Here is a 15,066-nt window from a genome sequence, read left to right on the forward strand (position 1 = left end):
TATAGCCCCAGAAAGCGGGATTGAACCACACTTTTCGTACAACCTACTGTTTGAAATACGGTCAGTCAGCCGGGTATCCAGAACAGTCCGTAGGCAATTTCTCTGGAAAACATCTAGTAAATTTTCATCTGCTTTTCAGAGTGTCCATGCTTCAGAGCCATATTTAACCACTGTCATCACTGTAGCTTCCAATATTTTAATCTTGGTTTGTAGGCTTATCTTTCTATTCTTCCAAACTTTTTTTAACTGTGAAAAAACACCTGGGTCAAATCCATAAGGTTCCTATCATATTGTTGGGTTAAATCCATTAGATACCTATTTTATGGTTGGGTCAAATCCATTCTCCCAGTTAGAGATGGCGACATCAAGAAAGGGAGATTTTGTTTGCCTCAATATCCTTTGCTAATTTAACATAAGGTTCTTGTTGGTTCAAAATGTTGAGGAGAGATGTGAGCTCATCTTCCGATTATATCAAAACGGACAAGCAGTCATCCAGGTATATGAAATATGACTGTTAATCATCAAGCTATTGAAGGACAATCTTGTTCTCAATGTGCTGTAGGTGCTAATGGTGAACTGATTGGCATACCCTATATTTGCTTGAATGTTGTATTTCTGAAGATAACATAAAAATATGTCATCAGCGTCTAAAGTGATGCCCCATTGATATCTAAAACATTCTTCCAAATATAGGTTATTTTAGAAACTGGAATTCTAGTGAAAAGGGAAACAACATCAAAACTACAGAGTTTAATACCTCATGAGGCATGGGAATTTTTAATCTTACTCAAAGTTCTTTTTTCTATTGTGTGCCCATTATTAAGAGTAAAAGGCAATAAAATGCCAGCCAACCATCTGTCAAATTTTTGCGGTGGTGAGCCGACTGTGGAAACTATGGACTTTGACTATGGACTTCAAAGGCTTATGCAATCTTGGCAAACCATTGTATTTTGAAAGTTTAGGTATGTATACATAGTAACATGTATAACGTACACAAACCTTGTGGGTCAGGTTGAATTTTTTACCGATTCAAAATGACAGTTTTTTTCAAGGTTTGTAATAACCTCTTCAGAAGGTATATGCTTAGGGGAAATGGGGTATGTATATCCTATTGATTAAATGGCTGTTCTACACTTGTAAAATTTTTTCTCGGGTTTATTACAGCTCGTCCTGGGAAACAAGGATAATAGATACTTCGCTTAAAGAACTTTTCAACCTCCAATTGACACATCTTTTCTGTATGCTTCTTTCAGGCTCCAGAGAAGGCAAATTTAAATTCCTTGTTTTGGTTCTCCTTAATCTTTGTTTTGTCACTTCGGCATAATATGTTTTAGAGTTTCTACTGTAAGTTGAAAGTTTTTTTTATTTTTTATTTACACTATTTATGTGTTTCTGCAATCAGAAGTTAACAAGGGTGGATCCTATCTTCCGTTTATATGTGTTATTCTGATGGACTTTGTCCTAACGAACTCGGTAATGGCTATGGGAGAAGATGGTATCAAACTCGGACTTTAAGTCCGTTTATCTTGGTTATTTGGATGGAATCTTTTCCTAACAAACACGGTACTTGCTACGGAAGAACATATCAAATGGAATTGCGGGGGCGGGGATTCTTCTAAAACTCAGATTGTGCAGATGATTTGAATGTCCTGGAATTTTTTTTAAGCCAAATTAATGAATTTTGAGGTTTTGAGGGTTCAAGGTGCAAGAATAGGTTTGAAAATTAATTTTAAGAAGACCTCATCTTTTACACTAGGAATAAAGGAGGGTGAACGGGTGGTTTTAGGTATCGGAAATATCGATCAAATGGGTAGCTTGACTTACTTGGATAGTATTATTAATGAAGACGGTAGATAGAGTGAAGGTGTAAGCAGTATAATAGCCAGGGCTTAATGCTTTGAAGCATGAGGAAGATTTAGTAAATATTTTCGAGAGGAATTGTCTAAAGATAGTTTCAGGTCCTCTTTCGATTGGCCATATATCGAACAATAAGCTGTACGAAATCTGCGGTTTGATCTCACCTCTTCAGACTAAAATAAAAAAAGTTGGGATAGTTAGGCCACATATAAGGATGACAGATTACCAAACGTTGTGCTTTTTGGCCATCTATATCAGGCCAAACCAAGATTAGGTGTTCTCCGAACGGGGTGAAAATAGGCATAAGAAACGATATAAGGGAAATTGGAGCTGCATGGAGTGGTGGTGGCAAAGAGAAGCTTTAAGTATATTTTGATGGAGGAGCAGCATACGCAGTTGTGTTGACTTAATCGATTGTAGTAGTAGAGTATATCTTTCAAGTAAAAATATTTTGGGTCTCATACAGTGTGTCGATTTATGGCTTGCTTCTTGCATTTATTTAAGAAACATCGGTGGTTAATAAGTCTTGCTTCCTGGTAAGCATAGACTCATCTTTGACTTTTTGACCACTTACCCTCTATCGTAAATACTGTTTAAAACTAGCTTGATATTTCAGCATGATTCAAGCTTGAATATCACGTCGCAGAATCTGAATTTTCATAGCTAAGATAAACTTTCACACCTTTTTGACTACTTTGAATGGTCAGACTGGTCTTAGATTATTTCAATATTTGATAGTTAATCAAATGAGTTTGAGTTGATTTGCATTTACTTCTTTTAGACTCGAAAGGTATCACTATCGTCTTGCTGATATTCAGAGATGTTGGGCGAAATATGACCTACTGCTCATTGATCATTCCTGGGAACTAGTTCAAGAAACTCCTGTAGAAAAACATGAACTACACTTCAACTGCCCACGGTTTCCGGAAGCTGAAATTGCACGGTTTGAAGATGTTCCTTTTCAAACAGCAAGAACGTTTGAAGAAGCGCGGGTGATATTTTTGCACGGTCAAAAAATGCTGAATGCAGCTAAATCATATTATTCGCTTGAAGATAGGGCTACAGATTATTTTGAAATTGTACAGGAACATAGTCATTTGTACCGGTCACTGGCTAAATTTGAAGTAGATAATGGAAGGTTAGTTTTTTTTTTATTTATTTCAACCTAATAATCTTTCAATGTTGAATGTATAGAATAAAATCAACAATGTAGGGAATACACTTCGAGGTTTAACCGTTGAAATTAAAATTAGACTTATAACAATTACATTTTTCTCACTCAAAAATAGTAGAGATGTTGCTTTACGAACTCACAAGGGAGAATAGGATAAGAAATTCCCAGAAAAACAGGTGCAAAAAAGCTGACTTTGTTTTTTATTCTCTTACCTTTCCCATGACCCGCCATCGATGTCAGACCTTATGCACCTATGCTGGGCGTCGAAAACTGCTATAATATCATGGCTATTTGCCATGAAAAAATAAAAGTTAGGGAGCTGAATGTTGCTTGCATTTTTGTAGTCATATTTGAATGTCTTTCCTAATAATTTTTTGAAGATTGACAAACAGTGAAAACCGTCAGGGTATTTAGGATGGGACATTTGTGCTAGTTTCTCGTTAGACAACAAAAAACCAACAAAAAAGGAAGAAATAACTAGTTGAAAAAATATAAAAAATAAAAAGTTAGGGAGCTGAATGTTGCTCGCATTTTTTGTAGTCAAATGTGAATGTCTTTCCTAATAATTTTTTGAAGATTACCAAACAGAGAAAACCGTCAGGGTATTTAGGATGGGACATTTGTGCTAGTTTCTCGTTAGACAACAAAAAACCAACAAAAAAGGAAGAAATAACTAGTTGAAAAAATATAAAAAATCGAAAGAATAAAAAGTTAGGGAGCTGAATGTTGCTCGCATTTTTTGTAGTCACGTTTGAATGTCTTTCCTAATAATTTTTTGAAGATTGACAAGCAGTGAAAACCGTCAGGGTATTTAGGATGGAACATTTGTGCTAGTTTCTCGTTAGACAACAAAAAACCAACAAAAGAGGAAGAAATAACTAGTTGAAAAAATATAGAAAATAGAAAAAATAAAAAGTTAGGGAGCTGAATGTTGCTTGCATTTTTTGTAGTCACATTTGAATGTCTTTCCCAATAATTTTTTGAAGATTGACAAACAGCGAAAACCGTCAGGGTATTTAGGATGGGACATTTGTGCTATTTTTTCGTTAGACAACAAAAAACCAACAAAAAAGGAAGAAATAACTAGTTGAGAAAAACTTCGATGTGTCAGCAATTTTCCTTTGTGTACAGTATTTGGTACCAATGAAAGATTCTAGTTTGTTGTACTAATTCAATACTAAGGTTTTTTATGTTTACTAATGTTCATGATTACTAAAGCTACTAATATGTGTAAAATAGAAAACTAATTAATAATTAATGTATTAATTAATTAGCAAGATTTTGTACTTATTTTCTCGTAAGTTGTGTTGAGCAAAATTTCTAATTCAGGTTATTATTTATCTAATGGTTGAGTTTTGGACGGACGGGTATTTTGTGTTGGACGAGAAGAGTATTTCACCCATTTTTACAATAATAACACGAATTATAAATTATTTGTTGAATAATAATCAATAACAATACATTTTACACTAATAGCTAAAACGAAAGATCTGAAATCGTTGGCTGGTATTGTTTAACAACACAATCAGTATCGTAGAAATAAAGCTGTTATAATATGTAGTATAGTATATAATAAATAATATGTTATAATCAATAATTAGTCTAAATAATAAAATAAATAATGTTATTTCGTGTTATGATAAATAATATAATATTAATAATACTGTATAAATTATAATAGAAGCTAAATAAAGCTAACCAAAGTGAAATACGGCCATAACAGGAGAAAATTAAATAATTTTAAAAGACTAGAAAAAAGATCTAAAAAAGCTACAGTAAAGTACATCAGTTCTTAAGGATAAACAGAAACCTTCTAGGAAAGGAGGAGAGATTATGGATCAGGAACACCAATAAAAGTAGACAGAATAGCATTAAAAAAGGATGTTAGTACTAAAAAGGAGAGTAACCCACATATTGAGAACCAGGCCTTCCTAATGAATACGTTGAGCTTTCAATTCAGTCTGATAGATTTACTGGGAATCTATCCCCATTTAAAGAAAGAAAAGTTGATTTTAGAACTTTAGGTCTATCGGGTTCAAGGATACCAAATATAATAATCAGATTCTAATGATGTATTTTCCAAGGCCTATTTAGTTTAAAACAGCTGGCATCTTTCATTGGGGTTTCAGGAATTTACGACAAGCCTGGATTTTAAATTTGGAACACAGCACTTTGTGGAGTTTCTTTGTGGAAATCCAGTGATTTCCATGTCCAGCTTAGACTTTCATTAATATACTCTTATTCTTCTTAAAACTGCTCTCTTGTTGGCTTACAAGCTATATCTTTGCTTTTCAAAGTTTCAGAAGCCACTGTATTAATACTGCTTGAAAAAATTTTTTTGCAGAGCTTTTTGTCTTAACCTGATGACTTCACTATTGCCAAAAGATTATATGTTTGCGTCATTGTAGTCACGTGTGACACCAAAACTTTTACCTGTTTAAACATTTGATTCATTACTATTGAACTGATCTGAACATGTAGACCTTAATTCACGTTTTCCACATGGCTTCAAATGGCTATATCGGTCATGTTGGTGCAGAAAACTGATTGATGAATTATAGCAACACATCACCAAAGAGCCCAGCATTCGTCTGTCACACCTATTCCTATATATTGTACTTCTGTTTAGAACTATTACTAGTTTATTAAAATTAGGGAATCGAAAAACGCGCGTTTTTTTTCATTAGCCATAGTACCTATTTACCGTATCATCGCTTTTAACAATTTTTTTGATTAATGTCTTTTAAGCAGCGAATGTTTATTTTGAAAAAAAGAGACAACAGGCAAAATAATTTATTTGTGCCCCATTTTTTTTGTTTCATGAAGTTCAGTTTTTCATGAATTTTACTATATAGGCTATATATTTACAAAAATAGAGCAATAAATAGTACATGAAAAGACCTAAAATACCTTCTGTGAGCCTTCCACATGTGTGAGCTTAGCAACATTTATGTCACGGGCGAAAATATTGTGTGCCGTTTGGCAAAACCCAGTCCCTTCTGTGGTCCATTCCACTTTATGAGGCGAGGACAGATTAAATTCTTAGTTGAAAGTGGTTTAGTCGAATGATCATTTTATTGTGGTTACCACAATAAAAGAGGAAAGGAGAATTTTCAATAGATTCTTAATTCAGGAAGAACAATAAATAGAAGGATGCAGTGGGACTCGAATAGCTACAGTTTTTGCATTTCTCTTAAACTTTTAACAAAAAGCTAATGTATGGTTTTTATGAATGTCCCTCAAATCAACTAGTTTTTACAAGAAAGTAGTAATCTAAATCAGTAATAAAAATAGAAAAAAACGACTTCAGTTAATTTATAAATGTCCTGAAGTGTTTGCCTGAATATTCGTCTTAGGCCTCTAAACGCTATGACAAGTTTGTAGCAGTCGATGTTGACTGGACCTGGACGGAATTGATATGACATCGTCCAATCTAAATTATCCAAGACAACCAAAACGAAAGGGTGTAGTGATTTTGCTGCACTAGCTCTCGTGAAAAAATACGATGTATTTTAAACGTGCAGAATCAATGAATGGGTTGATTCGATTGAGTATAATCAATGAATTTGTTGGTTCTCCATGAACTATAGAGTCCGTCGTGACACTTGCGCGACAGCATTGTTAGTTCTTGCTCATAATAGTTTGGTTTCAGCTAAATGGATCAAGCTCTCATGGCTCACGGCGGTTCTGAAGTCCCCTGAAAGGGATATTTGGAAGCTGTTTGATCAGTCTCAGCTGATTCTTGGCGGACAACAAATTTCTAAGAACTTTTTCATCAAGAATTGTTTTTCTTTAGGTATACCTCAAGGACAGAATTTCCACAGAGGGTTTGAAGGGAATATTAGATAAATTAGATCCATTCCTCAGTTCATGGACAACTGTATGCCTTAGGTCATAAACTGCACAAAACTAAATTGGGGTAATTTTGAAAATCTGATGAAAAAAGCCAAACGATGTTGGCTCAATATGGATGAAATTGATGCGACTTCGTCCAATCTAAATTATTCAAGACAATCGAACGACAGGATGTAGTTATTTTGCTGCACTAGCTCTTGTGAAAAAATACGATGCATTTTAAATGTGCACTATCAATGAATTTGAACTGTTTATTAGTTTTATGTCTTATAATTTGATTTATATAAACAAAAGTTTATTTCTATGTTTAACTAATTTAACTATCCCTGTATGGCGATGTGATTTTTCAATGGATAACTGGTTTTGTAATTTAGGTAAAGCAAGATTGTTAAGAGAATCAAATTTAAAAAATGAGCTAGCTGTAATTTCTCAGCTTCTACTGTTGTTCTTCATGATTATCAAGGAAGCTACTGTTTGATTTTCTTTACTAATTGGAAAGCTAGGTTCTGCAGAAACTAATTATTCTGAGAAGCTCTTCTATATGGATTAAATACTCCCCTTGAACTATTAACTCTTTCTCTGTTTGTTATGCATTTTTGAATTATATTATTCACTTTTGTTTATTTTATAAACCATTATAGCTCTTCTATATGGATTAAATACTCCCCTTGAACTATTAACTCTTTCTCTGTTTGTTATGCATTTTTGAATTATATTATTCACTTTTGTTTATTTTATAAACCATTATAGCTCTTCTATATGGATTAAATACTCCCCTTGAACTATTAACTCTTTCTCTGTTTGTTATGCATTTTTGAATTATGTTATTCACTTTGGTTTATTTTATAAACCGTTATAGCTCTTCTATATGGATTAAATACTCCCCTTGAACTATTAACTCTTTCTCTGTTTGTTATGCATTTTTGAATTATATTATTCACTTTTGTTTATTTTATAGAGAGTCTAAGATGCACAGAAGAAGGATTGATATGCTCGAAGACATATTAAAAATAATGAATAAGACACTTTATTTGAACGTTGCTCAGCAAATCTATTTTGAGCTGGGGGAAACTTATTCGGATTTGTTTGCTCTTAAACTGGAAAAAGTTGAAGTATTGAAGAAACTACACGACCATGCTACACTTCCAGCTGTTGTTAAAGCTAATCAAGTAGCAGAAAAGGCAATTAAAGTTTTCACAGAATTTTTGGATCTATATAGAGATAAGTAAGTATGTTGTGTAATTTTGCAAGGGGCGAAATTCGGGGAATAGGTTGAGGAGGAGCTTGGAATCTGAGACACCATTCTCTGAAATATAAAACATTTAGTATTGGAAATAAACTAATCGCTTTTTGGGCATTTCCAAAATGCTTTTATTGCTCGCCGCTCGAAATTAGCCATGTATAGGGAACCAAGTAAAATGATCATGAATTTAATATTTCATATTCGTAATCGAGCAGAATTAAAAAAACTCAAAACAACCTTAATTTAAATTTTGATTTCAATTAAAGACTCGACTTACTTGGACTCAACCTCAAGTTTTCTGAAAGAAGGCGATTCTTTTGTACTTTTAAACTATTTTTTTACTGATTGTATAATATTTGGGGATGGGCTAGTTTGCAGACCTTAAACAACTACAGAAAATTATACACAAACATACCTAACATACCTTTTTGGCATTTTTGTACATTCGTGCTTTTGCACAGGAGACATTGCAAAATGCTTTTAATTATTCAATTCAATTTGATCCTAGCCTGTCAAGAAAACAAAAGAGAGTTGCTAGCCCTAGTGACAGAGTAAGAAGAAAAATAAATAAAAAGAGAAAATAAACAATCAACGAAAAGAGAGATTACAATCAACAAACACAAACATAACTACATACTATACGAAGAGAGCGAAAAGAGTGAAATCTTCCACTCTTTTATCAATAATGTTTGCAGGTTGAATCAATTTAAATTTTTGTACCAGAGAAGAATTAATGGTCCAGGGGGGGGGGAGATGCAGCAGATACTTGGCGAATTTAAAATAGATTTGGTTAATAATTTTTTTTTGAAGCAGAAAAAAAATTCCAAATGGGGGACATAGCAAGAAGATGGGGCACAGTTAGACTGTTGTAGAGTTTGGAAAGGTGAAACCGACTAAAATTTGTGATATTAGATGCAATCGAAGCATATGCAATTCGAATCTTTTTAGCAAGGTTTTCAATTACAAGCTTAATGGTTTCTTTAATACTTCTTCCAATGGGCATACCAAGATAAATAAAGCTATCAGAAAGCAGAATAGATGCTCAAGTTCAAACTGAATTTCAGTTACCCGTAGTTTGTCAACAGGGCGTACCAGCAATACCCCAGGAACGTCTTAGATTATCAGATAGGAGCTTTTAGGGTATATTCAGGTGGATTTTGAACTAACGAAACGGCACTATCTACATTTTACTACGATTACTGCAACTAGTGACGCTATTGGTAACAAGGTGAAGCTTTCAGAGAATGTCTAGGGAGAGTTTCAACTAAATCAGAATATACTCTATGCATGAAGGTTGTCAAAAGAGCATATAAGCAATATGTTAGGAACGGCTTAGATTATTAAGGCGAAACTTTCGGACTTTGTTGAGGGGGTTGTTGAACTAACCAATAAACACTATGTGCATGTCACCACGATTGATACTTTTAATACTGCTACGACTACTACTTCTACTTAGGCTAATGGTATTGAGAATTGATTATTATGCCTATTGTTAATGAGACTTAGGGTAGGAGGGTGAAATTTTCAGAGAATGTTTAGGGGGATATTAAACTAAATCAAAACATACTCTGTGCAAGCAGGTTGCCGAAAGAGCGTTTTAGTAATATCGTAGAATGGTCTAGAATATTACGTTGAAACTTCCAGGGCATGTTGAACTTAATAAAAGGCACTATCTACATACTACTGCAACTGGTACTACTACGATGACTACTACTTATATAATTTCAGGGAATGTTGAACTAAATAAAAACACGCTATGTGGCTGCAGATTATTATGGGGGTGTAATAGCTATATCCCAGGAACAGCCTAGAGTATTAAAGTTGAAACTTTAAGTGCTTATTGAAGGAGGTCAAACTAACCACAATGTACTATATACATGCTTATTCTACTGCTATTACAAACATCAGCACTAAGGTCAAGAGTAAAAGGGGAAATTTCCAGGGAATATTGAGGGGTATGTTGAATTAAATTGAAACACGCCAAGTGTATGCAGACTGTCAAAAGGACGTATCAGCAGTATCTCAAGAACGGTTAAGAATATTAAGTTGAAAGTTTTAAGCATTTTGAGGGCTTTGCTGAACTAACAAAAACGAAATATGTGCATACTATTACTACAAGTAGTAATAGTACTATTATTACTATGGCTAATGGTATTAATGTGGAACATTCAGGGACTAAAGAGGGATATTCGGCTAATCGAAAAACATGTGTATGCAGGTTATCAAAATAGACTTGACTTAAGTCTCCTGCCGGGCGCTGCTCGGCGTAGAGAGTGACGTCTGCCTCCTCCATCCACTTCGGTCCATGGCGATTATTTGCTTTTCGCCCTGTCTGATGTTTGCCATCGTCAAGGACTCGGACAGGCTGTCGGACCAACGTTTCTTCAGTCGGCCGTGAGGTCGCTTCCAGCCGACTTTGATAGGGTTAAAGTCGTAGATCGTCTTTGCGGGTAGATGTGGTGGTATTCGAAGCAGGTGCTCGAACCGTCGTAAGCTTAGCTCGGCTGCTTGAGTCGAAAACCAAGACTGCTTTGTGACCTGCAGAAACTTCTCATTTCTAACGAAGTCGGACCATCGTAGGCCCTGGATCCTCCTCAGGCTTTTCGCATGAAAAACGTCGATTTTCTTGAGTTTTGCAGCTGATGCTTGCCATGTCTCTGCTCCGTCAACCATCACAGAGCCGACTAGGGCGTTGAAGGTCCGCAGTTTTGTTGTGCGACTGATGTTTGGTTTTTGCCAGAGGTGACGATTCAGTCTGTCCATGGCAGAAGACGCTTTGGATAATCTCGCTTGCAGCTCGGGGAGAAGCGAGCCATTTGAAGAAATTATGGAGCCCAGGTAGGTGAAGTCTTGAATAACCTCGATACCAGTGGTGCTGTCCAGGCTAACTGGAGAGTTAACAATTGGAGAAGACGGGTCTAGGGCCATAATTTTAGTTTTGTTCCAGTTTATATGCTGTCCTACTTTGGCAGCCTCTTCTCGTAGAATTCGGAGCGCTTCCAGCACCTGCTCCATGGAGTCCGCCAGAATGGCCAAGTCATCGGCAAAATCAACATCTGTGATGGCACGATCTCCAATTTGAGCCTAAAGCTGAGACGTGAAGTGGCTTTTATCATAATGTAATCTACGATAACATTGAAGAGCTCTGGAGCCACTGCACATCCCTGGCGCACCCCGGTCGTGATCTGAAAGAACGGGCTGTTCCGACCATTTACTTGTACACTGCTCTCCGTCCCATGGTGCAGCTCCTTGAGAAGTCTGGAATATTTCTCGGGTAGGCCAGTCAACTCTAGAATCCACCAAAGAGCTTTTGATTCGATTGAGTCAAATTCAGCACGGAAGTCGACGAAAGAAATAAATGCTTTTTGTTGGAACTCTGTGATCTTCTCTACTATTTGTCGAATCATGAAAATCTGCTCGATGGCTGAACGGCCCGACATAAAACCAGCTTGCTCCGGTCGCAAGATTTTTCGAATGGTATTCCGACATTGACCCAGCAGGACCATTGAAAACAGTTTGCCAGGGACTGACAGTATGTCGCTTCTTGAGCCTTTCTTCTTCCATATGGGGAAGATGACACCCTTCCTCCAATCCTCGGAAATTATCTCAGTTTGCAAGATTGTAGAAAACAGGGTGTGGAAAAACAGGAGCATTTCAGGACCTCCATATTTTAGCAGCTCTGGGATTATTCTTGGGCCTTTTTACTGCTTATCCGATTTCTGAGGGGCTGAAAGGCTCGTCTGGAGGAGCATCTGTTTCAGGTCTTTGACTGCAAGGTTGGCTGAGACTACCATTAGGAGGCAGAGATGGTCTAGTATAGTTGAGGAGCGAACAGAAGTGGTCCTTCCAACGCTAAAGACAAGAACCTTCATCAGAATGAAGTGCCCCATCCCTGGACAGGACGGGACCCAAGGTGGGAGTTTTATTTTCCGTGAGGTCTCGGAGATGCTTGAATAGCCTGCCCATTAAGTTATCAAAATGGCATATCAGCAATATCTCAGAATCGGCTATTAAGTTGAAACCATCAGGGCATGAGGAGGGAATGTTGACTAGGCCAAAAGGCACAATGTGAATACTGTTACTACTAACACTGCTACTGCTAGAACTACTGCTGCACCTAATGCTCATACTATTACTTCTACTACAATCACTACTATAATTGCCAATGTTAGTTGTAGTACTAAAACTTGTTGTCGAGATATCTAGGCTACCAGGGTATCCAGGTTGTTAAGATATCTTAGGATAAGAATAGGGTATAAAATAAACACTTTTAATATTTTTTTTACATAGAATTTTTTTGTGTATTAGTAAAACTCAGGGAATGGCGAGGCCAGTGTAGAACTAAATCTAACACACTATGTACATGTGGCTTATCAAAGAGGTGCATTAGCAATATCCCAGCAACACCTTAGGGTATTAAGTTGAAACTCCCAGGACTACAAATGTTACTACCTTGTTTTGCTTCTACTTTTACAGCTACTATTTATATTGAACCAAATAAAAAAATCTAATTGCATCCAGTTGTAAAAATAAACCAGGTAGTCAAGATATCCAGGCTATCTGGATATCCAGGTTGTTTAGGTATCTTAGGACTAGAATCTGATATAAAGCAGAAATTTCTACGAAAATTTTATGTTGCTTTAAGCTATATCAAAAGGCCCTATGTGCATGCTGGTTGTCAACAAGACGTCTCAGCAATATTTCAAGAACAACTGAGTGTTAAGTGGAAACTTTCAGGGCTACTAATATTGTTCCTGCTGCTCTTACTATTAAACTAAACCAAAAGAGTGTATGTGCATGCAGGTTGTCAAAATAGCATAGATACGATGTTTTAGGAACAGAATAGGGTATTAAGTTTTATATTTAAGGGAAAATTGAAAAGATGTAAAACTTAAGTCATAGGATTCTATGTGTGTCCAGATTTTTAAAAGGGTGTGTATTATTAAAAATAGTTAGCCAACATATAAATAGTAAGCCAAAATCTAGATTCTATAGGGAAAACACGAAATGATTTAAATACTCATTTACTTGCCAAAGAAAAGACTATATTGATTAAAAACGAATAGATATTAAGTTTAAAAACTATCAAGAAAAAAAAATTCAAGTAGAAGTGAAGAGCTAGATGAAACCAAAGATGAGGAGAAGCAAAGCCAAACAGTTTTTAAAACGTGAAGCCACCATAAACCGCCGTCAATAAGTTATTGTGATTTATTTATTGTAATTTCTGCTCTTTTTGGGTTTCATTGATTTACTGATGGCGATTTAAGAAAGTTTCAAGATTTATGGTTATATGTGTTATCGTGAATGTCCTAAAATTGGTGAATATCTACATTCACTTATGAATATCCGAAATACGTCTTTTTCCTTGGACTTAGTCAGCGTTGCCAGTCAACTTTTTCAGTTTAGCGCAATGTTTGATGATGACAGGTCAGACTTGGTTAGGTTAGTTTAGGTTTTTAACCCATTTCTGATGTTTATAACCAGACTTCACCCAACCTTATCATATCTTAGCTTGCATATGACTGAAATAGCTGACTCGCAAAGCTAATTGAATCCAAGTAGAGAAAAAGAAATTTCGGACAATCACCAGTGATTTTTGTTCTTTTTTTTTAAGATTTTATGAGAAATAGGACGCACCTCGAAATTAGGATTATTTTCAATAAAATGAAAATTACGTTCTTATCTTTAGAAGGCAAGAGGAGTGTATCCTAGTTTCTGCTCCTTTCGAGTTCGACTCGGTTATTTATTGTAGTCTCTGCTCTTTTTGGATTCCATTGATTTATTAACGGTGATTTATGGTAGTTTCAAACTTACAAAAATTACTTTATTTATGCTCATCTTTAGTTTAGTAGCTCTTTGCTTCTCTTCCAAGAAATGTATTCTTCCTTTTATTATCATTTGTACAAAAAACTGTTTTTTTCAAAGTGTTCTTTATATGCCTTTCGAAACTGAATAAGCTATTTTCGTGTCATGTTGCTTTTTTCCTTGTTATTGTATATAGTTTTTTGATTGGAATAAAGTATTGAATTTAATATATGAATATTTTAGCAATGGAAATAACAAGATCATCATATACCTACGCAATCGTTTATATAATTTAATAGTTTAGATATTTTTTTTAATTAATGTTTTTTCTTTATAGAAATGGCAAAATTACGGAGAGCTTGGGAGAGGACAATATTAGACCAGTTTTATTGGCTCGGTTTTATATTGGACGGTTTACTAGCAAGTTCTACTCGACTGACGCCAAAAAGATAATTCAGAGTTTTCGATCAGCAATTGAACACTTCGAATATGTGATACAATATTGTGCTAATTCCAAGCTTGCTAAGGATCTCCTCTCAGAGGAGCTTCCCATTTGTACTGAAATGGTTCAGCTGCTTAGTCTCAAAATCCAAAGAATGGTGAATCCTTGAAAAATTAGTGAGCTGGGTGCAATTCTCGTCCTTAGGCCATTACCAATCGATCAGTCATAGACAGCCACTTCCTGTTGCTTATATTGTCATTACATGCATTGTTAAAAAAGGAATCTTTATAATTTTTGAGGCTAGGTTACCGGGTAAATATTTTTACTTACTTCTACTTTCTTTCCTTTTTCTTTCTCGGCGCCTGTGGGGACTGGACTCATTTTTTCTTTTTACGAAGTTGTTTGACGATTTTTAGGCAGTCCACGACCTCCATGCCTTCCGAAACCACCCCACGGTCACATTCCAACTTATATGTTTGCTAATTTTGTTCCGGTAATCCACGAGCAGATTGTCACCTGAAGTCAAATTTACATGTTGCCAAGGAATTGCATGTGAGGCTTTTTTATAATTATTCTTCTAGTTGCAGCACTTTCTCACCTCATTATCATTTAAAAGTTTCTGAGTAAAACAATCTAAACACTTTTCTCTATCCAAGACAATAAAACTTCTTATTTGGCTGATTCTACATG

The 15,066-nt window shown here is 35.5% G+C and overlaps 1 protein-coding gene across 1 annotated transcript; it reads left to right on the top strand.

Annotated features, from left to right (window-relative positions):
• Positions 1–2,144: 2,144 nt before the first annotated feature.
• On the top strand, positions 2,145–15,002 carry LOC136029485 (KIF-binding protein-like). Its single transcript, XM_065707914.1, has 3 exons — positions 2,145–2,995; positions 7,845–8,111; positions 14,272–15,002. The coding sequence occupies exons 1-3, from the start codon at positions 2,874–2,876 to the stop codon at positions 14,543–14,545; spliced, it is 663 nt and encodes a 220-aa protein (XP_065563986.1). The 5' UTR covers positions 2,145–2,873; the 3' UTR covers positions 14,546–15,002.
• Positions 15,003–15,066: the final 64 nt, after the last annotated feature.

The sequence above is a fragment of the Artemia franciscana genome, chromosome 7 (genome assembly GCF_032884065.1).
Source record: "Artemia franciscana chromosome 7, ASM3288406v1, whole genome shotgun sequence".
Taxonomy (NCBI): domain Eukaryota; kingdom Metazoa; phylum Arthropoda; class Branchiopoda; order Anostraca; family Artemiidae; genus Artemia; species Artemia franciscana.

Bases quoted from the DNA above. Each gene is read 5' to 3' on its own strand.
- LOC136029485 (XM_065707914.1), top strand. From the start codon at position 2,874: ATGCTGAATGCAGCTAAATCATATTATTCGCTTGAAGATAGGGCTACA. The intron at 2,996-7,844 runs GTTAGTTTTTTT...TTTATTTTATAG, and splicing joins TTTGAAGTAGATAATGGAAG to AGAGTCTAAGATGCACAGAA. The intron at 8,112-14,271 runs GTAAGTATGTTG...TTTTCTTTATAG, and splicing joins TTGGATCTATATAGAGATAA to AAATGGCAAAATTACGGAGA.